The sequence below is a fragment of the Terrapene carolina genome, unplaced genomic scaffold (assembly GCF_002925995.2).
Source record: "Terrapene carolina triunguis isolate 2854851 unplaced genomic scaffold, T_m_triunguis-2.0 Scaffold58, whole genome shotgun sequence".
NCBI lineage: Eukaryota > Metazoa > Chordata > Testudines > Emydidae > Terrapene > Terrapene triunguis.
This window is the reverse complement of record NW_020664409.1, coordinates 36,650,537-36,677,189: the sequence shown is the minus strand read 5'-3', so window position 1 is coordinate 36,677,189 and position 26,653 is coordinate 36,650,537. Positions and strand designations below refer to the sequence as shown.

At 39.0% G+C, this 26,653-nt stretch overlaps 1 protein-coding gene across 7 annotated transcripts in view; it reads left to right on the top strand.

Annotated features, from left to right (window-relative positions):
* The window catches only part of ZNF521 (zinc finger protein 521), a 272,771-nt gene that overhangs the window by 96,072 nt on the left and 150,046 nt on the right, over positions 1-26,653 (top strand). For all 7 annotated transcript variants that reach the window (XM_024202672.3, XM_024202670.2, XM_024202666.2 and 4 more), the window contains one exon: positions 22,364-25,716. In XM_024202672.3, the coding sequence (XP_024058440.1) occupies positions 22,804-25,716 (2,913 nt within the window). In that variant the 5' untranslated portion in view covers positions 22,364-22,803. The remainder of the gene's footprint in view (positions 1-22,363; positions 25,717-26,653) is intronic.

Below are 26,653 nucleotides of genomic sequence, written 5' to 3'. Positions count from 1 at the left end.
GACTACATTTATTTCAGAAGCATTTTGGCTGTAGAGCAGTGTTACCTCTGCAATTAAAAAAAAATTAACATGATGCCGGAGTGGAAGCCAATGCAGTTTTTTAAAAATGGAGTGTTATGAGTGGAATAAATAATTTAGCAGAGAAAATAGAACTATTGTCAACAAAGTTTCAGGCAAATTGGTTCCTATTTAGAAATTGGGGAGTCCAGTGAACAAATAATTACTGTAATAATTGCAGGAAATCACAAATACATTGTTATCAGTCCATAAATGTGCAAATTCCGACAAGATGAAAATAACTCACTTCAACAAAAAAGGGCGATAATGTTAATTGACGATTAAAAAAAAAAGTACTCAAGTAATACATCAGCAGTGTATTCAGTAGAAGAAAGCAAGTTGATTGTTGCCAAAAATGATTAAGAATAGGGGGGAGAATTTTCACTATCTAGTGCTGAAATCCTGACCAAAGCAGTTTGACCCTTTTGGCACTAAGAATATTTAGTCATCCAGTGAATGCATGATGGCTGAAAGACAAAAGAACTGTAAAAATACATCTGAAAGTTTTCTAGAGTCAAATTTGAAAACAAAAATCCACTGACCTATTAAAACATGGAACATATTTTAATACAGAGGTTATCTTGCCAACAACTTCCCTCCCATTCTTGATTGTATAACTCACATTCACATCTCTGTGGCAACTAGAGCAGTTGCTAATAAGGAAAAGTAATATTAGACTAGCAGTTTAAAAGGGAGGTGATTGGAAGCAGAGCATTTTCCATGAGGAATCTTCAGCTCTGGAACTCAGTCCCCGCTCCCTGACTCAACACAGCCTGGATCTGTTGACCTCATGCAGTTTTTATGGGAAGGGTGACTTGAGGAATATTTATTTCAAGTTAATTAATGGAGCAATTTGTATTTTAGAACACATAGATAGCTTTGTGAAGGAAGGTAAATCTTCCTTTTTGGATATTTATCCATTTGTTTATATGTTCTTTAGAGTCCTAAATAGGCACTTTAAAATAAATTTAATATACATAAATTAAATTGTTAGGCATTCAGATTTGGCACTGATGAACTCCATAGAAATACTTATTAATGTAAAATAAAATGACAGTGTGCCCCAAAACTTTGGATACAGTATTTATCAGTTGGAAATTAAAAACATTCCTAGGATAGAAGGACTTATTCAATGCAACATATCAAAGGCAGAAACTGCCATAATAGCGTTAACGTGGGGGAGATGCAGTCAGCCCCTTGAGCTCTAGTACTTGAGCTAGTAAACTTTGAGAAGTTATCATAAGTTTAGTTTTTTCTTTGCGAGCCCAAGTAAAATAGCCATTTGTTTTGAATTAGGGCTGTCAAGCGATTTAAAAACAATAATCACCATTAATCGCACTGTTAAACAATAAGAGAATATTATTTATTTAAATATTTTTGGATGTTTTCCACATTTTCAAATATATTGGTTTCAGTTATAACGCAGAATATAAAGTGTACAGTGCTTACTTTATTTTGATTACAAATATTTGCACTGTAAAAAACAAAAAAAAATAGTATTTTTCAATTCACCTAATACAAGTGCTGTAGTGCAATCTCTTTATCATGAAAGTTGAACTTACAAATGTAGAATTATGTACAAAAAAATAGCTGTATTCAAGAATAAAATAATGTAAAACTTTAGCGCCTACAAGTCCACTCAGTCCTATTTCTTGTTCAGGTAATCGCTCAGACAAACAAATTTGTTTACATTTGCAGGAGATAATGCTGCCCACTTCTTGTTCAAAAAGTCACCTGAAAGTGTTTGCATGGCACTGCTGTAGCCAGCATCGCAAGATATTTATGTGCCAGATGCGCTAAAGATTCATATGTCCCTTCATGCTTCAGCACCATTTCAGAGGACATACATACATTATGATGATGGGCTCTGCTCAATAATGATCCAAAGCAGAGCGGACCAACGCATGTTCATTTTCAGCATCTGAATCAGATGCCACCAGCAGAAGGTTGATTTTTCTTTTTTGGTGTTTCGGGTTCTGTAGTTTCCGCACTGGAGTGTTGCTCTTTTAAGACTTATGACAGCATGCTCCACACCTCATCCCTCTGAGATTTTGGGTGGCACTTCAGATTCTTAAACCTTGGGTCAAGTGCTGTAACTATCTTTAGAAATCTGACATTGTTACCTTCTTTGCGTTTTGTCAAATTTGCAATAAAAGTGTCTTAAAATGAACAACATGTGCTAAGTCGTTATCCAAAACTACTATAACATTAATATATGGCAGAATGCGGGTAAAATTGAGCCGGAGACATACAATTCTCCCCCCCCGGGAGTTCAGTCAGAAATTTAATTAATATTTTTTTTAACGAGCGTCATCAGCATGGAAGCATGTCTTTGGAATGGTGGCTGAAGCATGAAGGGGCATATGAATGTTTAGCATATCTGGCATGTAGGTATCTTGCAGTGCTGGCTAAAGAAGTCCCATGCAAATGCCTGTTCTCACATTCTGGTGACATTGTAAATAAGATGTGGGCAGTATTATCTCCCGTAAATGTAAACAAACTTGTTTGTCTTAACGATTGGATGAATGAGAAGTAGGACTGAGTGGAGTTGTAGGCTCTAAAGTTTTACATTATTTTGTTTTTGAGTGCAGTTATGTAACAAACGAAAATCTACATTTGTAAGTTGCACTTTCACGAGAAAGAGACTGCCCTACAGTACTTGTATGAGGTGAATTGAAAAATACTGTTTCTTTTATTATTTTTACAGAGCAAATATTTGTAATAAAAATAATATAAAGTGAGCCATGTACACTTTGTATTTTGTGTCGTAATTGAAATCAATGTATTTGAAAATGTAGAAAAACATCCAAAATATTTAATAAATTTCAGTTGGTATTCTACTGTTACAACTATGATTAATCGCAATTATTTTTGTAATTGCAATTAATTTTTTTTAGTTAATCGCTTGAGTTATCTGCGATTAATCAACAGCACTATTTTGAATATTATCATTAGGCTTCCCAGCAACAAAGTTTAAATAAATCTACATCTAGTCAGATCTATACCAAGGATAAAATACTGACCCTGTTGAAGTCAATGGCAAAACTCCTGTTGACTTCAGTGGGACTGGGATTTCATTCTGAATCTGTAGTTTTGAGTATCCTGCAGTATTTCTGTAACATAATAATATATCAAACAGATTAGCATTCAAAGTATTGCCTGACTCCTTTGTAGGTGGTCCTCCTTCATACCAGCTGCATATCTCTGTTAACATTTCATTGATTTTGTTGGCTTGTTAGGGTGTTTGGGCATGTTCTGAGCATTGCAGGCATATTGTACCTAGCACACCTGGAATGCTAGGCTGCAGTGAAGCGGTTAAGATCTAAAAAAAGTATTTTTTGTCTCCAACAGGCTTCCAATTATAAGAAATCCAAAAATGATAGACAATTGCAGAAAATGAGGATCCAGAAATGATCAGTCATTTGTTAAAATCTTCATAGAAATTTTAGAATAACACCGCATGACAAAACAAAATCTGGGACAAGATTTTGTTCATGTCTGGGGATTAAGATAATTTGGTGTGGTTCAAACCATCATTTATAATTGAACAAAATCTTGTAATTTGTGAAGAAGGAAAATGAATCTTCAAGTTCAAATCGCTCCAAGGTAATGAGTTTGTATCAAAATAAAGACAGAGTTGGAAATTTCACTTAAAAACAAAATAGTAAGCTTCAGAGTCTGGTAATCCATGACTCAAGTAGCAGGCATTGGAGCCAAGGAAACAAAAGCCAAGTATTCAAAGGAAGAAAAGTCAGGGAGAGTATAGCCTTTCGTCAGCTATTCCACTCTCTAAATAACAGCCCCAGAATACTACCACCACGTCCTGAAGTCCAAGCTTCTGATAGAACAAAACCCAGAGGACCGTGCCCATTGTAATAAAAGTACATGTAAAAAGCTTGCAACTGTTTCATGTGGCATGCAGCCTGGTTAATCGGGATTGTTTGCAGACTGAAATAGTCAGTAGTTGTTTTCTGTGATATTTTTCATATTTCTTTGCCAAGTAGATCGCGATCAGACCAGAAAGTCGTTGACTTCCGATGTAGCCATGTTAGAGCAGGATGGAGTGAGTAAGCAGTTTGACTCGACTGAGTTTCAGGGGTTTTTTTTGGTTTAGTTTATGCCCACTATGACTGGGATTAAGGGAGCTGAAACAATTTTTATAGTGGGGTGCTGAGAGCCATTGAACCAAACTGTAAACCCTGGATATAATGGAAACCACTTCAAGCCAGGGGGTGCTGCAGCACCCCCAGCAACCCTAGTTCCAGCACCTACAACTAGGGTAGAACTGTGCCCTTGCTTGCTAGTGAAGGTGTGAGGGGAGGCTTTGCTTTTCATTTGATGTAAATGATTAGTGCCTCATTCCAAGATTAGTATATACCAATGGTCAGAAGTGGCCAGTGATCAGTATCCTAACATGCCTTCACCAGCAAGAAGGAGCACATTTCCATACCACTGGTAATGAATATCCAGTTTATCTGAATAGTCTTGCCTATTTATCTTGAACATGGACCTCACCATAGTCCCTGGGCCTTTGTTTCATCTAGGCTAGACTACTGTAATGTGATCCTAATTGGGTATGCCTTGAAAATGATCCAGAGGCTGCCACTTGCTCTTTAGGATAGGAGCAGAGAGAATATCTGAAAACTGATATGCTAGAAAATACAATCCAAGGTCTCAGTATATAAAGTCTTTCAAATTCTAGGCCCTAAATTCTTGAACAATAGCCTCTCTCTCCACGTCTCTGCCTGGCAGTTACTCTCAGCTGGATCTGGTCTGCTTTTTCTCAGTAGGTTCAATCAGGAGTAGGCCGGGGGCAAGTCTTTCTTGTCCTCGCTTGTGGAACTCCCTCCCAGAGGTGGCCTGCCAAAGCCCCTTGCTGGCTGCCTTTAAGGCACGCTGCAAGCCCTGTTTGTTTCAGTTGGCCTATCCTTGGCTGTTTTATGGGCTCCCTCCCTTTGTTTTTACATCTGCTACTCTTTTGTTTTTCCCTTTCCTCAAAGTATTTAGGAATTGAATCTTTTGGGGCTAGGAGAGTCTCTTTAATTCAGTCCATGCAATGTACTTTAACTTGCTATTAGATTTTGTTTCCCATTTTTAATGTGTCGTAATTGGTTCTTCATTACAGCACAGAGATGCCTTATAGTTGGTGCCTTACAAATGATCAAATAAATAAAGTTTCATTTAGTGAAAGAAGGGTATATCCAAGTACAATTAGACTTGCTTATGGTGAAATTTAGTTTCAAGGGAAATACAAAGAAAGACCAAAACTGATCCAATGCATAGCAACGTGCAAATTGTAATTCCAGTCATACTGAACTTCTATGTACCTCAGTGCTTATTTTTAAATAAAAGTTCCACTATATGTAGTCAATAAGAAATGTAGCATTTAGATTTTGCTTTACCTAACAGACAAACCACTGATTAGTTTTAGAAATAGATTAAGCATTTATATGCTGCTATGGAGACTGATTATGCTGGGAGGTCCAGTATCAGCAAAACAGAAGTCAAAACATGAGCACAGTCAGGAAATCTTGTACAGTAGCTGATAAATAATGATTTAGTTCATTGGCCATTTTCAGTGGGTCAAGGGGAAGTGTGTAAATGTAATCCTAGAGTACAATGTATTGTGGGCCTACCATCAAATGCTAGGAATAAGACAACATGTGTTTTACATTCCACATCAAATTCTTTAACCCCATCACCAATTTTGTTTACTTTTACCTCCATAGGTCCGTCACATGAAGAAATAAAAATGGGGAATTCATTATTATTACTTTAGCATTTGCATTATGTTAGCACTTAGGAACACCAACCAAGCCTCAGGTACCCATTGTGCTAGACATTGTACAGACAGACAGAAAAAAGAAAGTCCCTACCACATGTGGTTACAATCTGGTTTGTGATAAGATCAAACAGGTGGATGAGACAAACAAGCAAACAAGTGGGGGTGAGGAGGAAGAATAGCAAAGCAAGCACTGTTTAAGAAGCAGCGATATCAGCTCACCAACCTCTTAGACATTGTCATCTGGAAATGCTTTATGGGCTGTTGTAATAATTGGCACTACAGCAGAAGAATGAGTCTGGGTCTAATGTCATGGCACTTTCCTGAACTTGGGGAATCCAAGAAGTTACAGATCATCAATCTAAGCAAATCACAATTGTAAAATATTATTTAAAAACAGGACATTGAGAGAAGCCTGGTCCTGCAAAACAGTAAAATTATTAATCACTTGAATAATCCACATTAATCAGTACTGCTTAGTACCAAAATTATTAATCAACTTGATGATCCAAGCAATCTTCCAAGGAAATGAGTCTACTTGGAATTTAAAAAGTGATAATGAAAAGATACAATGGAGAGAAAAATGACTGAGGAAAGATACAGAAACTCCTCAAAACCAGCTTTAATTCTGTCTTATTGTCACCAAGATGGCCATCCTCAATAGGACCAAAAGTGTGCACCCAGATCTTTAGCTCTGAGACTAAGGCTATGTCTATACTGCTCTTTTGTTGGTAAAACTTTTGTTAGGCAGTCGGGCGTGGAAAAAACACCCCCCTGACCAACAAAAGTTTTACCGACGAAAAGTGCCGGTGTCAACAACGCTTTGTTGGCGGGAAATGCTCTCCCGCTGACAAAGCTACTGTCGCTCGTTGAGGATGGTTTTATTTTGCCAGCAGGAGAGCTCCCTCTTGCCTGCAAAGACCGGCTACACAGGAGACCTTACAGTGGCACAGCTGTACCTCTGTAAGGCATGCAGAGTAGACATAGCCTAAAGCATCCCTTTCTTCCAACCTTGAGAAAAAAGAATCCTCCCAAAATTAAGGCTAAAGATCAAAAGAAAGAAGTCAATAAGTAATGCAGGGGAAAAATCCCCAAAACAAAACAGGTGTAAATTAAACCAAAGAGCCTTGGAAATCGAAGAGGTTATACTCAACATTGGAAATGTACAGTTATTAAAAACAAAAAATTAAAATGCATCCAAAACAGCACATATTTAATGTGCTGGAAGAGAGGGGGAAAATGGCAGGCTATTAAAAGGACCCAAACAGCAACTTCAGGGCAGTGCCAGAAGCCATCTTGTGCCAGCTGATTTAAATGAATAATCTGGGATGTAATGCACAGCTATTTCATTGAAGCAAAGAAAATATTGTGCAGAATAGTAAACAAAATTTAGACTCTGGACCAACATATCTTAAATACTAGAAGGGATAGATAATAATTGTCTGTGATCCTGCAGTGCTTCATAGACAAGAAAAGAACGACAGACTAACTTGCCTCTGATGACGACCAAAACCAATTTTTTTTGTTGGCAGATATGTGGATGGATAACTGAAAACTTCTGAACATAAAAAAATTATAGGATACAGAGACTGGAGTTTAATTAGTAGTTTTGTGTAATCGGTTAATGGCATTTCCACTGTTCAAAATGGAGAGTAACTTTTTCATTCACTTGGAGAAATGTGTTCCTCTGCTGTCCTAGAACATTCCTGTTTTTGTGACTCAGCAGAGGTGAAACTTTTAGAATTTCAGGAAAAGATGGCAAAAAAAATCTGACTAGAAAGAATCTCTAGTTTGTAGAGCTGGTTGATGACACAGGCTATTGAGTCCTTACAGAGAATTGTTTGTCTTCTGGTTTTAGATGGCTTTAATTCCTCCAAATTGCTCCTTGAATAATAGGAAAAAGGCAATTTGAATTTCAGTGACAGATTGGACATAACAGGTTGCAACTATTAGGTCTAATTTTACCATACTGAGAAATAAAATTGCCTAAACATAAACATCGATCACTGATGCAGTAAATTAATTTGTACAGAAAAAGTAGTTTAACTGCAGTGCACATTAAACATAGAAAATTTTCAAAATTACTGCTCTCTGAATTAATTTGTACACTTGTTTACTTGTTAAAAGCACGGCGTAACTTCTTTTCTTTTCTTTTTTTTCCTGGTAAGTTCAAATTGTAAAAGGTGAAGATAACCATACTGATCATTCAAAATGAACAGGTTCAATTTTCTAAACTATTATAAGCATAACTTAGGTTGTGGTTTGCTTCTGAACAGGTTAATAGAATTTCTATAGATTTCTCTGAAATATTGTTTCATGCTAGCAAGGCAAACGTGGCATTTTAATAGGCCTGAATTATGTTTTGTTAAGAATTGGTAGTGTGAAGTAATTAAAAAGTTTTACGATTTGCTTCAGCAATGAGTTTACATTCACATGTGCCCTCAGGCTTATTTAAACCATGAAAATCTTGCAGACTGCTTCTTAAAAATATTATATCTGTGTCTCCTTCCTTACACTGCCTCCTCCTCCTCCCTCAAAAACTATTTTAAATACTGTACACTATAATAAAACTTTAATATAAGATCTAGAAACTTCACAGTTTCAGCCACTCAGCAAAGTGCCTACCCGCTGAACTTTTTATTTCATTATTGCATTTTTCTTTTAATGTAAGGGAACACATTTTCATTATTCTTGACCTACAGCTATAATTATATTGCTGCTAATCACATGTAATCACAAATTACATATAAGCTTTTTTTAAAAGATTGTCTAACCCACAGTGGAACTTGAGCTGCCACTGTGGTTCATTTTGATGGTATCTGGTGTCTACTATTTTCAAGGACAGTAGTTCGATTCAAATACAGTTCTGATAAGTGGCAGGTTTTCATGTCTTTAATGCCCTGACAAGGGCATCACTCTCAGGAGAGAGAGGTGAAACCAGTTGGAAAGAGGATTCCTTCTCTTCTCCTTTGTGCTGACACACCAATATAATGGACATTTAATAGAGAACCTTCTCTGCAGGGAAAGTCTTGGGTTCTCTCTAAAATAAAAGTGCCCGGAGGTGCTGAGATACAAAGGGGAAAGGGAAAAATAAAAACAAAGTATTAAACACACAAATAAAATGTTTAAGAACTGTTCACTTATTGCTTTTTCACTTGAGATTATGGTGAATGATCCGTACAATCAGTATCATCAGTCTGAACTGCTTTTTAGATCTGGTTCACTGTATTTGACATTAAATGTTACAGAAATCTTTCCATTTTTATCGCTATGGCTGTCATTTCAGTGGCAAGCAAGAGGGCTGAGTTTTATATTTTTATTTTCTTTGATACTAGTTATATGGTTAAGTTACAGCTGGGTGCTATAATTGACTAGTTATGTCAGGGATGGGCAAACTTTTTGGCCTGAGGGCCACATCGGGGTGCGAAACAGTATGGAGGGCCGAGTAGGGAAGGCTGTGCCCCCAAAACAGCCTGGCCCCTGCCCCCCCTCAGAATCCCCGACCCATCCAACCCACCCTGCTCCTTGTCCCCTGACCGCCCCCTCCCAGGACCCCCTGCCCCAAACTGACCCCTCCCCCCCGACAGGCCACCCAGGACTCCCACGCCCTATCCAACCCCCCTGTTCCCGGCCCCAGACCGCCCCAGAACCTCCGGCCCATCCAACTGCTCCCTGTCCCTGACTACCCCCTGGGATCCCCTACTCAATCCTGTCACCGCCGTGCACGTGCCGCCGCCGCCCCCTTACCATGCCGCTCAAAGCGGCAGGAGCTTGCAGCCCCGCTGCCCACATGGCAGTGTGGCAGAGGGGGAGGGGCCGGGGGCGAGCCTCCCCTGCGAGGAGCTCAGGGGCCAGGCAGCATGGTCCCGTGGGCCGGATGTGGCCCACGGGCCATAGTTTGCCCACCTCTGAGTTATGTCATGCTGTTTAGTCATCAAAGCAGGTTATGGAGGACAAATCTAAATAAACTGCTTCCTTTCCAGATTTTCCAGTCCCATAACAGACTTGCCGGATGTTCTTCAGATTCTCTTTCAGGGAAGTTATTTTACTGCATCAGTTTATATAATTCAGATGGTCAGTTTCATTCACTGACCCTTTGTGTTTGTCTTACTGTGCCCTGGTAATCCAGTTTACTACCCTTGAGTGTCTGTAGCATGCCAGAAAAGGGCTGCACTCTTTCTTCTTTTGCTGTGCAATCTTCTGCTCTGCTCAGATACTTCCAGAGTAATCCCCTCACGTAGGGTCATGTAGGGGAGGAGTCACAGAGGTCAGCTACACATTGCTCACACTTAGGAGTCAACAGGCAAACTACCTTGGGGATTATTACAATGCCTGCGTGTATGCTGTTCCTCTTCACCAGATTTAGTGACTGATGATGATGTGATCATGTGTCTCTGTATCCAAGTAAATAGAGAAAAGACATACAACATTTCCTGAAGTTAGACAAACCAAAGATTAGTCTAAACTGAGAATGGAACAGGTTAACTGATCTTTCTCTACCCTAAGCTTTCATTTGTCTCTAGCAGCACTGAGCTGTCAATATACTGTACAGCTTCTGATAAGTGTGGGTTCTCCTCAGCCTGAAGAGATCTTTCTGATAAGATAAGATGGCCTTAAAAAAGAGAGAGAGAGAGAAAGTACATTAACTGCTTTGACTGCAAAATACCCCCTGGTAGCCAGAGATAAGACACCTTGAGCTGTTCGGAAGACCTTAGACAGGATGTAAATGAAGCCAATAAAAAAAAATCATTTCAAATCCAGCAACTATTCTGCTCGACTCTTCTTTCCAGCCCTGACAGAAGAAGGCTTAATTTACTGTATTTCACACTATGCTTCCTTTCTAAACTGAGGAAGCTGCAAAGGGTTGTTTTACTTACAGGCTTTTAACAAAGCAAAGATATCGAAATTTCTGGACAGGATTCTATTTCAGACAGTTAATCATGAGTTTCAGCAGGCTTTCCTGAATGGAACTAAATGTAAGAGAAGAAAACTGTTGCCTTTTTAAAAGAATCTTTCCTTCCTATTTAGAATTGAATTAAACCACCCAAACAAACTTTTATAAAAGTACCATTAAAGATCTGAATTAAACTTTACATTTTTTAAATGTAAGAAGTTCGACTGACATTGCATCCCTTACTACTTTACTTATGTGTGCTTCAGTGTTCTGGAAACTGTGAGCATAGTTGATATGATTTCCTTGTATTTACATAAGATAGTGTTAATTTTTGTTCTTATCAGTTTTTGATCTTGCATCCACGTCGGGCAGCCCATCAGATCTCATTTACAGTAGCTAAGAAGAGTTAGGTCTGGCCAGGAGTTGGATTGGAGATGTCACACCACTCTTGACCTCACTTGTTCCACTTGCACTTGCCCTTCACCCATCGACACATGCGCTCATCCACATGGTTGTTCACCTACAGGCTCCAGTCAGGCCCTTTACTTCCTCCTCCCCGCCAGAGAAAAGAGCAGTGGGTCCAGCTTGGCACTTTGTTTCCCTGTTCTTTGTCTCCCAGACATGAATGTTAGCCCCTTCCCACCATACTTCACATCTCAGTGACCTGAAAAAAAGGTGCAAGGATGGTTTTATCCTGCACTGTCTGTAGCTGCTACTAGAAAATGTACTTGACACCTACTACCTTGCTGTCAATGCATCGCACTAGTGTAAAAAGTGAAGTGACTTGTACTGATGCAGCTTACACTGGTTTCAAACTGAACTAAGTTTCGCCAGGACAAGTCACTTTTTACACTAGTTCAGCATGTCTACGCTAAGAGTTAGCACCAGTGCAGCTGTGCTGGGGCAAAACCCCCCAGTGTGGATAAGGACTACTAACTTGGATGGAAAGTACCACCCATCCCTGCTTTAAAGGAATAAGAAGTTGTGTATTGTTTGTTTACTGTTTGATTCTATCATACTGTCAAACAATGTAACTTACCACACCACTTTTGCTTTATTATCACTATCCTTTAGGGTGACCAGATAGCAAGTGTGAAAAATCGGGACAGGGGGTGGGGGGAAAAAGCCCCAAATATCAGACTGTCCCTATAAAATCAGGACATCTGGTCACTCTACTACCCTTTCTTTTCTCCTTTAAGAGATCACAGTATGTCTTTTCCAGTTTACCGTTTCTCTTCCTCTCTTATCCCTTTGTCTTTTCCTTGTATTGTTTTTTATCTCCTCCCCTATATTTTGCCTGACTCACTTCCCCCCCATCCAAATGTATCTAGCTCTCTATTCTCACTTTTCCCATCAGTTTGTTCTTCCTGCCCATACCCATCCACTTGCCCACACACCTGTTCACCACCATGCATCCTATCATACAAAGGACTAGATAACGCGTAGCTTAAAGATTGAACATGAGGACTAACCTAAAAGAAGGGAAATGTCCAGAGGAGAAGGCAAGCTTGTGCTTGGTTTTCTACCAAGGTGTTTCCCCTGAAACTTTATCAGGGACTCCCTCTGTTGTGTCAGCTCCCTGGTGGTTGGGAGAACGCGCGTGTGACCATGGAGGCTTGTAGGGCAGGTGGAAGGCCGTGCAGATAACTCTGGTCTCCAGCAGAATCTCCAAGTTCTGCACATTTCAGGTGAAGAAAAGGAGCAAACCCTGCTCCATTCTCCCTCTTTCCCTCCCTCCCCCCCAGCTCTGACTGGAGAATGGGAAGAAAACTTCCTGAGTACAAACATGCAAGACCAGATGTTCTTTTTTTCCTTTTTTTGTGCTCGGCCAGGAGAGAAGAGGTGAACAAAGATGGTCTCAACCCACTTTTGTACCTGGGTGGCCTCCCCACATTGCTTAGAGCAGACCCATTTTGCCAGCCTGTAGCAGCCATCTGAGAGCCATAATGTGATAGAGAATGTGTTCTGGCTACACCTCCTCTTGCCCTGGATGTGCTTCGTATGCTGTCAGCTGCAAAGATGGCAGCATAAGTCCATTCAACTGATTCTGTGCTGTTGGTGAATTCCCCTTATGTTGGGGCTGGTTTTGCTGCCTTTAAGCAGCCCTTTGCTGTTGAATCAGTGACAAAGGGCTGCATTGCAAGGGGGAATCAGGGCCACAGAGTTTCCACTCCCATTCACAGTGGTAACTAGAGATAGTGAGGCTCAGCAAAAGCAGAAAACCTGTGAAATCACTCAAGTCTAATAAAGAACCTGACCCATTTTCTCTCCATCATTCATAGTTGTCCTTAAGAAACAGTGTCAACACTACTACTAGTAACAAACCATAATGATTATCTTCCTGCTGCAATTCTGCATGGAAAATGTCGTGAATCATTTGGTTTGTTTTAACACTTGGTGTTAAATTTTATATAAAGATTTCTAAGAGAAAATTAATATATTAAAATGTGTGTTTCCTCACCTCCCAATATCTTAATCCTTGACGTAATTGTTACGGGGATGACTTTTTCTGACCCTTGTTTCAGTGGAGCTGTGCTGGTGGTCTCTGACTCATATTGTACAAACACAAACAACAACAGAAAAAGAAATAAAAACAGAGTGGAAGAAATGCAGTTTTAAGCTTTTTTTTGTTATGTTTAAACTGTAGACAAATGTGTTAGTTGACTTACTTAGTACTTTTTAGTCTGAAATAAAGAGCCCCTGTAAATTAAATTGGGTAACATGGGATTCTCAGTTATAGAACGTGGCTTAATAAGCTCTGAGTGCAGTGTCTATCATTAGTTATGTGTTGGGGAAGCACTGAAGAGTGATTCTACCCCAACAATTGAAAACTTCTTCCACCCCACCCCACCCGCTCGCCTTGCCTTCCAAAACACACAGGCTTGGTTTCCTTAAATAAATTGGATGGTGACTGTGGTCTCTAGCTAGTTGCACATCAGCTTTTATTGAGGTTCAAAGTGAACTGCTTAAGAATGCCCTGTTTTCTCTTTAATTTGGCTGTAGAAGATGGAATTCACTGAGCTCCATCTGTTCAAATGAACTTTAAGTAACAAGCAAGGAAAAACGTTTATGTTCCTTTTCACATACGTCATAGTAATGTGTCTTATGAAGAAGGCATAATGACCTGGAGACTTGGGTTAGCTTAGGAGAGCAGTACAGGAATGTTAACGACTTACCTGGGCAATAAAGGCATTTTACAAAAAAGTGCATTTTTGAGGTCTAAGCTGTTGTTTCTGGGATCTGTTTTTTTTATCACAATATTTAAAATGGGGGGGACCCCGCCAACTGCTGCTGTCAATATAGAACCCCTTTAAGTGGCTCCCCCAGTAACCCAACTGTTAATGCATTTAATTGGTCCTCTAAGAGTACTTTTGAAATATTGATAGATTTTAAAAACATCTGTAAATTATAAATAATTTTTAAAGTTCACATTTCTCTTTTGAATACCCATTACAGAGTATTAGTTTTCAAGTAGTTAAATAAGTTATGAGACAAATGAGTGAGTTTAATGTGGGACCATTGATGTGAAAAAAATGTGGTGGTTGTATTATTAAAGTTGCAGCTTTTCCAGAACTGTTTATATTTCTGGTCAGAATAAATGGAGCAAATTGTGAAATAATGCATATTTTGTTTAAAGTGACTTTAAACTATAACATTTTTCCGACGATCCTATTAAAAAAGTGTAAAACAATAGCTTTGTTAGACAACTCTCACATTATGATACATTTTCTATCAGGCTGACACGTAACTGGAACACCTGAGGATAATACTTATGTATACACTGTATATACTTATCACAAATTGTACAATATTGTTTTATATCAGTAATAGCTAACCTCTTCATTTAGCTTTTTTCTTTCACCTGCATGTTCCCATAAGATTCTTTATCTCATTTTCAAGGTAGCCCTGTAGACAATTAGCAGCAGTAATAATATAAAATCTGTCCAGCACTGAAACATGAAATGGCCATTATAAGTAAACTATACAATATATAATAACCACTGTACTCAAGTATCCACAAGAAAATGCAAAGATTTAAAACGTCAGAAGTCTATGATCTTCCCATTTAACTGACTACCTGGCTGACACTTATTCTTTCCATTTTTAGCTTGAATTTTATATTGTAGGGGTCATCCTGAAAATTAGCAAGGGTGTGTGTTTGTGCACGTGTGCGCGCACACACAACACAGCACCTAGCACAATGGGATCTTGGTCTGTGGCTAGGGTAATACATATAAATAATAACACACATGCACATACACATGCCTATATATAATTACATAACATATATACGTGTGTGTGTATATATAATGTGTGTGTGTATAAAATAGGATGCATATATGTCCTGTGCTAGGTATACTTGATTTGTCAGTATTTTTTAATATTCCCTTCAAAAGTAACCATTGTTGTAAATCTCAGCCCTGTTAAGGAAACCTTGCTATGTAGTACTTGCACATACATCATCATGCTGAGTCCCGTAAGGACAGTTATGTGACCAGTCTGCCGTTACAGTTAACTAGCCCAGGTAGCAAAAATATATCAGCAAGACCAGCACTTGGGAAGTGTCTGGGCATCTGAAGTATTGTATCTTTCTTGTTGGTTGTGTGGCAATCCTGCTGTCTTAGTTCTTTTTGGTGACTCCTCACTGCAGGTGAAGGAAAGGATTTTTCTTACAGTTATGGCCTAGAATTGGGAGTCAGAAGGTCTGTGTTCTATTTCACCTCAATTACAGATTCCATTTGTGACCTGAGGACAATCACGTAGCTTCTCTGTGCTTCCGTAATCCCACCAGTAAAAATGGGGAGACTCCAGTAATGCTTTATATGGGTATTATGAAACTTAATTTATTAATCTTTGTAAACACCTGACAGTTGTGGATCAGAGGCAAAATGGATTTTTTTTTATTTTTTTTACTTTATTAAAAGGTTCACTGCAATTTTTTCTAGAAACATTGGTAGCAAAGCTTGGGCTGTTTAAATCATATAGAAAAATAAGGCACAACAGAGCAACTCCTTCTGCCCTGCAGAATATTCCAGCGAAAACTTGTGTATGTCATGCACTTTCCTGGAGACTAACTGCTCTTTTTTGAAGCAGCACTGTTCAGTCAGCAGCACCAGGGATAAGATCACTTTCAAGACTTCACAACTACTGAGGCTGGCACATGAGTGGCTGGCTGCTTGCACCACAGAGGTGCTTTGTACTCTGATGCTTCCCTGCCCCCATGGAATAACTCCTTCTGGTATTACTTCACTTTTCTGTTAGTGAGCACTTTTCCCCAGAAATATGACTGAACAGGTGTTACTCTGCTACTAACTGAGTTTCCAGCTGTCCTCCTCCAACACAGACCAGGCAAAATCTGTTGTTTAGTGCTATTAGGCAGACTAGAGAACTATCAAGCCTGAGATGGAGGTCTTCCTTGCAGGATATGGCAGTTTTGTTGCCAGAAGATGGTCAGGAAGGCCTGGCTGGCTAACAAAGACAGTCCTTCAGCTGCTGGGTGTAGTTCCAGTTTTGCATCCCCTTTGGCAGCAGCACAGAGACTGCTGCAGTGTGGCCAGCCAGCAAAACTAGGAAATAAGGACCTCTTTTATTTACTCAGGCTGCTGAATCATGGGCATTTCTGTCTGCTTGGAGAAAAGTCAGGCAGCTCTACTTTCCACTGGAAGTCTCAGGAGTGTTTGGTACTTTTATCTCAGAGTGTTCACACACTTTGTTTTAATGTGCTTTATGGAAATGGTGAAACTCAGCGAGTACAGTTGCTGTAGAAAAACATCTGCACTAACTATTCACACACACTTGCATCTTTAAATAGACTTTTAGGCCTTGGAGCTGATTTCCAGCAAAGTTTTTCAGTTGTGAGAGCTAGAGCGCTCTTAAAGTCAGCTAGTGTGAAGTGACTGGTTCCAAAAATTAAAAATTTACATGGACATGTTAAGTGCATCACATTGAAACGCAGAATACTTGCCATAACACAAAAAAGGCATTTACAGTAAGTAGCACTTAGTGAGCACCAAAGGAAAAAAAAATACACGTCAATACAGAAAATATAGTTTAAAACTCCAAGAAATACTCTATAGAATACTTAGGGTCATATTCTGCCCTCCTAGATTTGCACATCTCCCATGGATTTCAGTGGCAGTTGTACATGTGCATCTGAAGGTACAGTTTTGTCCAAAGTATTTTATAAAAAGCTTGTTAAACATTTAAAATTAATGTAGTAATGTTGATGTAGTTGAATGTGTAGATGTCTCTAAATTTATGCACATGGTTATATGCAGAGTAGCAACAAACTACTTATATTTTCTATTAGAGTGATTGTCGAAAAGGGATTTGGGCTCTATTCTCCTATCAGTAGGTGAAATTTACCCTCTCTGCACACAGCCAGATTTGAGTAGGGAATTCCGTGGGGATTGGAGAGGGTAAAATTCACTACCCTGGCTGCAGGTCTGTTCAGAGTAGCTCTTCTGAGACTGCTGTAGCAGCCCATAGGTTAGAATAGCAGCTGCTGCAGTAGTGTAGTCGAAGGTAAACTGGGATAAACTGAGTTCACCCACTTCTCATTTGGGGAATTTGAGCTTTACTTTAGGTTTATGCACTTGTTTTTTTTTTTTGTTTGTTTTTTTTACCACTACACCACTGAGCTGCTGTTCTTCCTCACTTCCTATGTATGTTATGGCCATGGAGTCTGTGACTCTTTATTAACCGGCCCCAAACCTCACCAAGATTATGTCTACACTACACACTGCTGATGGTGATGTGTAGCATACATGGAGCTACTCGCTGCAGTGAAAAGCAGGCTGCGTCCACACTGAGCTGTGGAGCTACATGTGTCAATGAAAGACACTGGCAGCAGGGAAGCTGTGGGGAAAGACTTCAGCATCTCCCCCTGCCAGCGTCTTTTGTTGTGGTAGGGAAAGCTGCCTGAGTCTTTCCCTGCTGTCGGAGTCGTTTCTGGCAGTGTAGACACAGTGGCCCAGGTTGAGTGAGCAGAGAGCAGTGTAGTGTATGTATTCACATACATACCTACACCCTTCAGGTATATCTTTACTCGCCTAAGCGTGCCTCACTGGCTACCCTGCTATTTATGTCCGTGTTGGGGGGCTACGCATATGTGTACACTCCACGTCATCAAAAGACGTGCAGTGTAGACGTAACTCAACTCTGTTGGCCTGTTAAAGGCTGGCACAGAGTCTCCCCTTATGGCGAAAAGCACATGCAGAAGAATTTACCTCATCCCTTCGTGGTTGGTCTACTTGTGGCCCTTTTCATGCAGCCACACTGCAGCATTTAAGTGGTGTAGAGAGGAGTGTGTGCAGAATTTTTAATCAGGAGCCTGCTATTTCCTTACACTGATGTTATGTGGGGGGATTCCCCATGTGTTGGTAGGCAAATAGCTCCTTTTATCACACTGAAGAAGTAGATTTCCAATTTTAAAATATAATTGCAGAAGTTAGTCTTTGCAAGTCTTAATTTTTTTTTTAATGAGATTTCTTTTTTTATGCTGAGGGTTATTGCACTGAATCATTTTGGACTTGATTCATAAAAACGCTGCAAAGGAAAGGCTTTTGTACTTTATTAACCCCATTCCCATTCCACTTTTTTTACCTTGTATGAAAGCTAAACGAGCGTTCTCCAAACAAACAAAGGGACTTGGATGGGGGAGAAGGAGGGGGTCACCATTTGCTTATATCTTGGTCACACTCAGAACCTGAACCTGGCCCTGCAGCCTGCTTGACAGCCATTTGAGATTTACAAGCTAAAGGGAATGGTTATGTAATAGGTAAAAACAGGCAGACAGTGGCCACAAAAAGAAAGTGATTTAGTACAGTGCCAGTGATAGTGCACTATTTATATCACTTATTGTATATTTCTCCAAACATTTATACAATAATATATCATGCCTGGATAGGATATACAATTTAATACTAAATTTGGTTACAAAATATGTAGCCTAGGCAGTTGCAGACTATTTTTCTTTGCTCAGTTGCTTGACATAAATTCCTGTTTATCTGCCAGCAGTGTAGTGGTTCATCTGTCAGAAATTTATTTGATTTTTAAAGGACAAAGGGTTTTTGTGTGTGTGTTTATTTGTTTTAATAAAGCTTGCTGGAAAATTTCCCACAAAATAAAATTGTGACAAAAATGTATAAAGGGGTGTGGGGGGAGATTAAAAATTTTTTTTGTCCTGTTTTGCTACCTGCTTTAGATTTTAAGCCAAAACCAGCAATTCAAAAGTGAAGAATGTAGATTTTCACCAAAAGCCTTGTGTGAATGAAGCAGCCATTAATGGGACAATTAAAAAAACCCAACTGTCTAGTAACTATTTAGTATCCATCCTGCACAATGAAAAACTTTGTTAAATGTTTTAGTAGATGATAGGTTGTTAGTACCTGGAAGGAGTGATATTTTGAAAGAACACCTTTGTCATCAGTTCAACAAGATGGTAAGTTTGTTTGTTTGTAGGGCTGTCAAGCGATTAATCACTCTGTTAAACAATAATAGAATACCATTTATTTAAATATTTTTGGATGTTTTCTACATTTTTAAATGTATTGATTTCAATTTCAACACAAATTGTACAGTGCTCACTTTATATTTATTTTTATTACAAATATTTGCACTGTAAAAAAACCCAAAAGAAATAGTATTTTTCAATTCACCTAATACAAATACTGTAGTGCAATCTCTTTGTCATGAAAGTTGAACCTACAAATGTAGAATTATGTACCAAAAAAACTGCATTCAAAAATAAAACAATGTAAAACTTTAGAGCCTACAAGTCCACTCAGTCCTACTTCTTGTTCAGCTAATCACTCAGATAAACAAATTAGTTTACATTTGCAGGAGATAATGCTGCCCGCTTCTTGTTTAAAATGTCACCTGAAAGTGAGAACTGGCATTCACATGGCACTTTTGTAGCTGGCATTGCAAGGTATTGACGTGCCAGATATGCTAAACATTCATACTCCCCTTCATGATTCGGCCAGCAATCCAGAGGACATGCTTCCATGCTGATGACACTCGTTAAAAAAATAATGTGTTATTAAATTTGTGACTGAACTCCTTGGGGGAGAATTGTATGTCTCCTCCTCTGTTTTACTGGCATTCTGCCATATATTTCATGTTATAGTAGTCTCGTATGATGACTCAGCACACAATCTCCTAGTGACTATTGAACTTCTGGTGACTACTGAAAGCAATCCAGGAGATTTTAATAGGATATTTTAAGAAAATGACATTATGTTATGTTGGAAAAAAAATCTCCCAGAATAGCTTAAATCAAAGTTGGCATCCCTACATGTAAATATCTCATGATGCCGGCTACAACAATGCTATGTGAACGCCTGAACTCACTTTCAGGTGACATTGTAAACAAGAAGCGGGCAGATGTAAACAAACTTGTTTGTCTGAGCGATTGGCTGAACAAGAAGTAAGACTGAATGGACTTGTTGGCGCTAAAGTTTTACATTGTTTTGTTTTTGAGTGCAGTTATGTAACAAACAAAATCTACATTTGTAAATTGCACTTTCACGATAAAGATTGCACTACAATACTTGTCTGAGGTGAATTGCAAAATACTATTTATTTGTTTATCATTTTTACAGTGCAAATGTTTGCAATAAAAATAATTATATAAAATGAGCACAGTACACTGTATTCTGTATTGTAATAGAAATCATTATATTTGAAAATGTAGAAAAACATCCAAAAATTTCATTTTTAATAAATTTCAATTGGTATTCTATTATTTAATAGTGCGATTAAAACTGCGATTAATCACGATTAGTTGTTTTAATCATAATTAATGTTTTGAGTTAATCGTGTGAGTTAACTGTGATTAATCGACAGCCCTACTTATTTGTTTAAATGTCTTTTCCATTGGCCAACTGGATATTGTGTGTGTGTGCGTGCGTGTTTTTGTAATGTGTAGGTAATTAAAACCTCTCTTTCAGAGTAATCAACAAGAGGATACAAAATGCAGTTTTCAACTTATATTGAAAAGTATTGTTGCAATGGGCAGGGTTCCAGGATTGGTGTTTGGTTGTTTTCTCAGAGTTAGATGGTTGCCATCTGGCATTGATAGTGAGATGGCGTTGTCATCAGTTTCTAGAGGCAGGAAAGGAATGAATCCTCATCTGTTTCCTGTGGATAAGCAGGAGGCTGATAATCTAGTAAAATCTTGTTACCTTAAAGAAAGCAGGCTTGGAATTTGTTTACATGATATAAGCCAACTCTAACTTTCATGTTAATATGATAAGTTTCTTTGTTACAGGGCTGTAAATGTTAAGAAACTTCGCATTTGTTGAAAAATATCTTAAGAAAAATACCCTCCCCATGTGTTTATTCAGTCATTTTCTATAGTATTATCTTAATCAACTTTGTTTTTAAAAGGAAATAAGACAACGATGTTGCCCCTGGAAGGGAATAAAGAATTATTTGTTTTAGATGGGGCTGTTGGGCATTTTGTATCTTTTTAAATAAGTTTTGATACTAAGAGAAATGCCGTCATTAAACCGCAGTATGTGTTTGTTTAAAAGGAAGGCTGCAAAAATCCCAGATAGCACCTGCTAAGCACTTAGTTAAAACTCACCTGGTCCAGAAGTGAAGTAATATCATAGATACTAGTTTAGTTTAATAGCTGGCTTGTGTTTTGTTTGTCGTTTCTTTGTTACACATAAATCTTTCCGTTTTTACCATAACCATGTATCATTTTTTCCTGTTTCCAGTTTTTCACAAGTTGCTTTGTCTATGATCACCTAAAAGTACTGGTTCTGTTTAACTAAGGAAGTTCAGCTGGCTGAGATTTTTGCAAAAAGGAAGAAATGGTGGGCAACCTCTTGAACTTTAGAAACAAAATACACTGTTGGGAACTGGCTCTTGTGAAACTTTCTCATTTTCCTTGATCCCAGCTGACTTAGTATAATAATATTTGTTAGTTTGTTTTGAACATTTAATAATCCATTTGCTGGCTTGAGGTTACCAAATGATAGTTATTGAAGAGATCACGGCTGCATTTGTTTTAGAGAAGACATCATTTTTATTATGGTTTTTGTCCATTTCCTTCCTTCCTTGTAATTTTTTAAATATTATTTTGTTGAAGGCACCAAAGTCTATATCAATAATAACCTCTAAAAGATTTCTGTTTTCAGAACCAACTTTAAGGGGAAAAAATAGAGGAAAAGCACAGGGAATTTTTATTAAATACTAGGCATGTGGGTTGACTGCATTAATTTTAAATCATTTCTGTAATATTTCCTCCTTTCATTGACTCTTCAGATGCTCACATAATATGCAAATCATTTTCCAATGGATACAAAAGAAACATTAAATATATTAAAATCTGCATTTTAATAAAGTTGTCGATGTATAATATATATCCTGCAACTAAGAGAGGATGATAAAAAAGCAATAAAAGGATAATATAGGCACAGAACTATTTAATAACTTTTCATATTTTACAGTTTGATAAAAATAAATGTGGGATAAAAGCTGTTGGAGCTGAAAAGTATCCCATTCCAAGTTTAGTACATTGCATATTTGTTTCAGCTATTTGCATGTTTATACACACTTAGTGTATTCTTTGAACTCCAGGGGAATAAGCATATGTGCACTTTTTTTTCTCATTCCAGATGGAGTGGATATTGAGGATGACCCCACTTGCTCATGGCCAGCTTCATCACCTTCCAGCAAAGACCAGACTTCACCAAGCCATGGAGAAGGTTGTGATTTTGGTGAGGAAGAGGGTGGCCCAGGATTGCCTTATCCGTGCCAGTTCTGTGACAAGTCGTTCAGTCGGCTCAGCTACTTAAAGCATCACGAGCAAAGTCACAGCGACAAGCTCCCTTTCAAATGCACATATTGCAGTCGCCTCTTTAAACACAAGCGGAGCAGAGATCGCCATATAAAACTTCACACGGGAGACAAGAAGTATCACTGCAGTGAATGTGATGCAGCATTTTCAAGGAGTGATCACCTTAAAATTCACTTAAAGACTCATACATCCAACAAGCCATATAAATGTGCCATTTGTAGACGTGGATTCCTTTCGTCTAGTTCACTGCATGGTCACATGCAGGTTCATGAGAGAAACAAGGATGGTTCTCAGTCTGCCTCCAGGATGGAGGAGTGGAAAATGAAAGACACTCAGAAATGCAGTCAGTGTGAAGAAGGCTTTGATTTCCCTGAAGATCTTCAGAAACACATAGCAGAATGCCACCCCGAGTGTTCCCCTAATGAAGACAGAGCTGCTCTTCAATGTGTTTATTGCCATGAACTCTTTGTAGAGGAAAGTTCTCTTGTAAATCACATGGAGCAGGCTCATAATGGTGAAAAGAAGAATTCATGCAGCATTTGCTCAGAGAACTTCCATACTGTGGAAGAACTGTACAGCCACATGGATAGTCACCAGCAACCCGAATCATGCAATCATAGCAACAGCCCTTCTTTGGTAACTGTTGGCTACACCTCAGTATCTAGCACCACTCCAGATTCAAACCTCTCGGTGGACAGTTCAACAATGGTAGAAACGGCTCCGCCAATAACAAAGGGTCGTGGAAGAAAGCGGGCAGCCCAACAAGTACCAGATATCACTGGTCCTTCGAATAAGCAAGCAAAAGTTACCTATAGCTGCATTTATTGCAACAAACAGTTATTTTCAAGCCTTGCTGTTCTGCAGATACACCTGAAAACTATGCATTTAGATAAACCTGAACAAGCGCATATCTGTCAGTATTGTTTGGAGGTGTTACCTTCACTTTATAATCTGAATGAACATCTTAAGCAAGTCCATGAAGCTCCAGACCCAGCACTGATTGTTTCTACCATGCCTGCCATGGTCTACCAGTGCAACTTCTGCTCTGAAGTATTTAATGACCTCAACACTCTTCAGGAACATATCCGATGTTCTCATGGGTTTGCAAACCCTGCTGCTAAAGACAGTAATGCATTCTTTTGTCCCCATTGCTACATGGGATTTCTTACTGATTCTTCTTTGGAAGAGCATATTAGACAAGTCCATTGTGATCTTAGCAGTTCCCGTTTTGGTTCCCCTGTACTTGGAACCCCAAAAGATCCAGTAGTAGAAGTATATTCCTGTTCCTACTGTACTAATTCTCCAATATTTAACAGTGTCCTTAAATTGAACAAGCATATCAAGGAGAACCATAAGAACATTCCTTTGGCATTGAATTACATCCACAATGGAAAGAAATCCAGAGCCTTGAGCCCCTTATCTCCTGTAACTATAGAGCAAACTTCTTTAAAGATGATGCAAGCTGTAGGTGGCGCTCCTCCACGTCCTGCAGGTGAATATGTCTGTAATCAATGTGGTGCTAAGTATACGTCTCTCGATGGTTTTCAGACTCATTTAAAAACCCACCTTGACACTGTCCTGCCAAAACTGACCTGCCCTCAGTGCAACAAGGAGTTTCCAAACCAAGAGTCGCTGCTGAAGCATGTTACAATTCATTTCATGATAACCTCTACATACTATATCTGTGAAAGCTGTGACAAGCAGTTCACTTCAGTGGATGACTTGCAAAAACACCTGCTCGACATGCATACATTTGTATTCTTCCGCTGCACCTTGTGTCAAGAGGTTTTTGACTCCAAAGTCTCCATTCAACTACACCTGGCTGTGAAGCACAGCAATGAAAAGAAGGTATACAGGTGCACGTCTTGTAACTGGGACTTCCGTAATGAAACTGACCTACAGCTTCATGTTAAACACAATCACCTGGAGAACCAAGGGAAAGTGCACAAGTGCATTTTCTGTGGCGAGTCGTTTGGTACAGAGGTGGAGCTTCAGTGCCACATTACTACACATAGCAAAAAATACAACTGCAAATTCTGCAGCAAAGCTTTTCATGCTATTATATTGCTAGAGAAACACTTGAGGGAAAAACATTGTGTTTTTGAAACTAAAACTCCAAACTGTGGAACAAATGGAGCATCGGAGCAAGTTCAGAAAGAAGAAGTGGAGCTCCAGACCTTGTTGACAAATAGCCAGGAGTCACATAATAGCCATGATGGCAGTGAAGAAGATGTTGATACATCTGAGCCCATGTACGGTTGTGACATTTGTGGAGCAGCATATACAATGGAAACACTCCTGCAGAATCATCAGCTTCGAGACCACAACATCCGACCTGGAGAAAGTGCTATAGTTAAGAAGAAGGCAGAGCTGATTAAAGGGAATTACAAGTGTAATGTGTGTTCTCGAACATTCTTCTCTGAAAATGGGCTCCGTGAACATATGCAGACACACTTGGGACCAGTGAAACATTATATGTGCCCAATATGTGGTGAGCGGTTTCCATCTCTTCTGACTCTTACTGAACATAAAGTCACGCATAGTAAGAGCCTGGACACTGGAAACTGCAGAATTTGCAAAATGCCTCTACAGAGTGAGGAGGATTTTTTAGAGCATTGCCAAATGCACCCTGATTTGAGAAATTCCTTAACAGGATTCCGCTGTGTGGTATGCATGCAAACAGTGACCTCTACCTTGGAACTGAAAATCCATGGGACATTTCACATGCAAAAAACAGGAAATGGCTCTGCAGTGCAGTCCACAGGGCGTGCACAGCATCTTCAGAAACTGTACAAATGTGCTTCTTGCCTGAAGGAATTCCGCTCAAAACAGGATTTAGTGAAACTTGACATCAATGGTCTGCCATATGGTCTATGCGCTGTCTGTGTTAATCTCAGTAAAAGTGGTAGTCCAAGTGTCAACATCCCTTCAAGCAGTAACAGACAAGGCTTGGGTCAAAATGAGAACTTGAGTTCCATTGAGAACAAAAACAAGGCAGGAGGACTGAAGACTCGTTGTTCTAGTTGCAATGTTAAATTTGAATCAGAAAGTGAACTCCAGAATCATATCCAGTCAATCCACAGAGAGCTTGTTCCAGACAGCAACAGTACACAGCTGAAAACACCACAAGTATCTCCAATGCCCAGAATCAGCCCTTCTCAATCTGATGAGGTAAACCTTTTTCTTTTGCCGTTGCTGCTTTTCACCTTTTTGATAAAACTCCCCCATTTTACACTGCAGTTTTCTCAGGGCTTATTGTTACGTGCCAGGAACTGCTTAGATTGAACCATGGTATAGTTCCTCCCATAGCCGTTAGCTAGCAATTACTTGCTTTTTGATATGCCTTGTGTTTTGGCTTGATTGGTGCAGAATAGGACTAATTCCAGTCTCCCTAGGATATTGTCTTCTGTATTACTGAGAGACCAGTCTTCATGCCAGCACAACTGAGATTTGGAATCTTAACTTAGCTTTGTTGCAAGTCGGAATCCCTTGGTATGACTTGCGCTTATGGCAAAGAGTATTAATGTCACTGAAATAAAATATATCAAGCCAATATGCTGGCAAAAAAGATGAACATTCAAAAAAAATTGTGAACAACAAATTGGAGGGTTATTTTTGTAGATTACGTTTCAGACGTTAATTTTCCCTGTCTTTACCGTACTTTGATTAAAATGAAACTCAGCAATTTATCACCTACCTAGGGTAAATGGTGAAATGGGCTTTCTATGGCAATTCCATTTTAATTTTCTTTTTATTAACAATATTTTAGATAGCACAATGTCACCAATGCACCAAGTACCTGAGGATTTAAACTTTATCTATACAGAACAACTTAAAAAGTAAAATTACACATAAATGATCATCCCAGTTTTTTGAAAGATTTCATCTGCTCTCACCTGTTTATGTTAACCTAAGAGATAATTTGGGGGTGGTATTAAGGGTGGAGGGAAATGTCACAACTGATCCATGTGGGAGGTGAAGGGAGAGTCTTTTTTGCCTTAATATGGTCAATGAATAAAATGTGCTAATTAGCATTTTGGAGATGAGTTCTTGCATATAGGACTCTCAACAATTTAGGAAACCTAATAGCTCAATACACACACACACA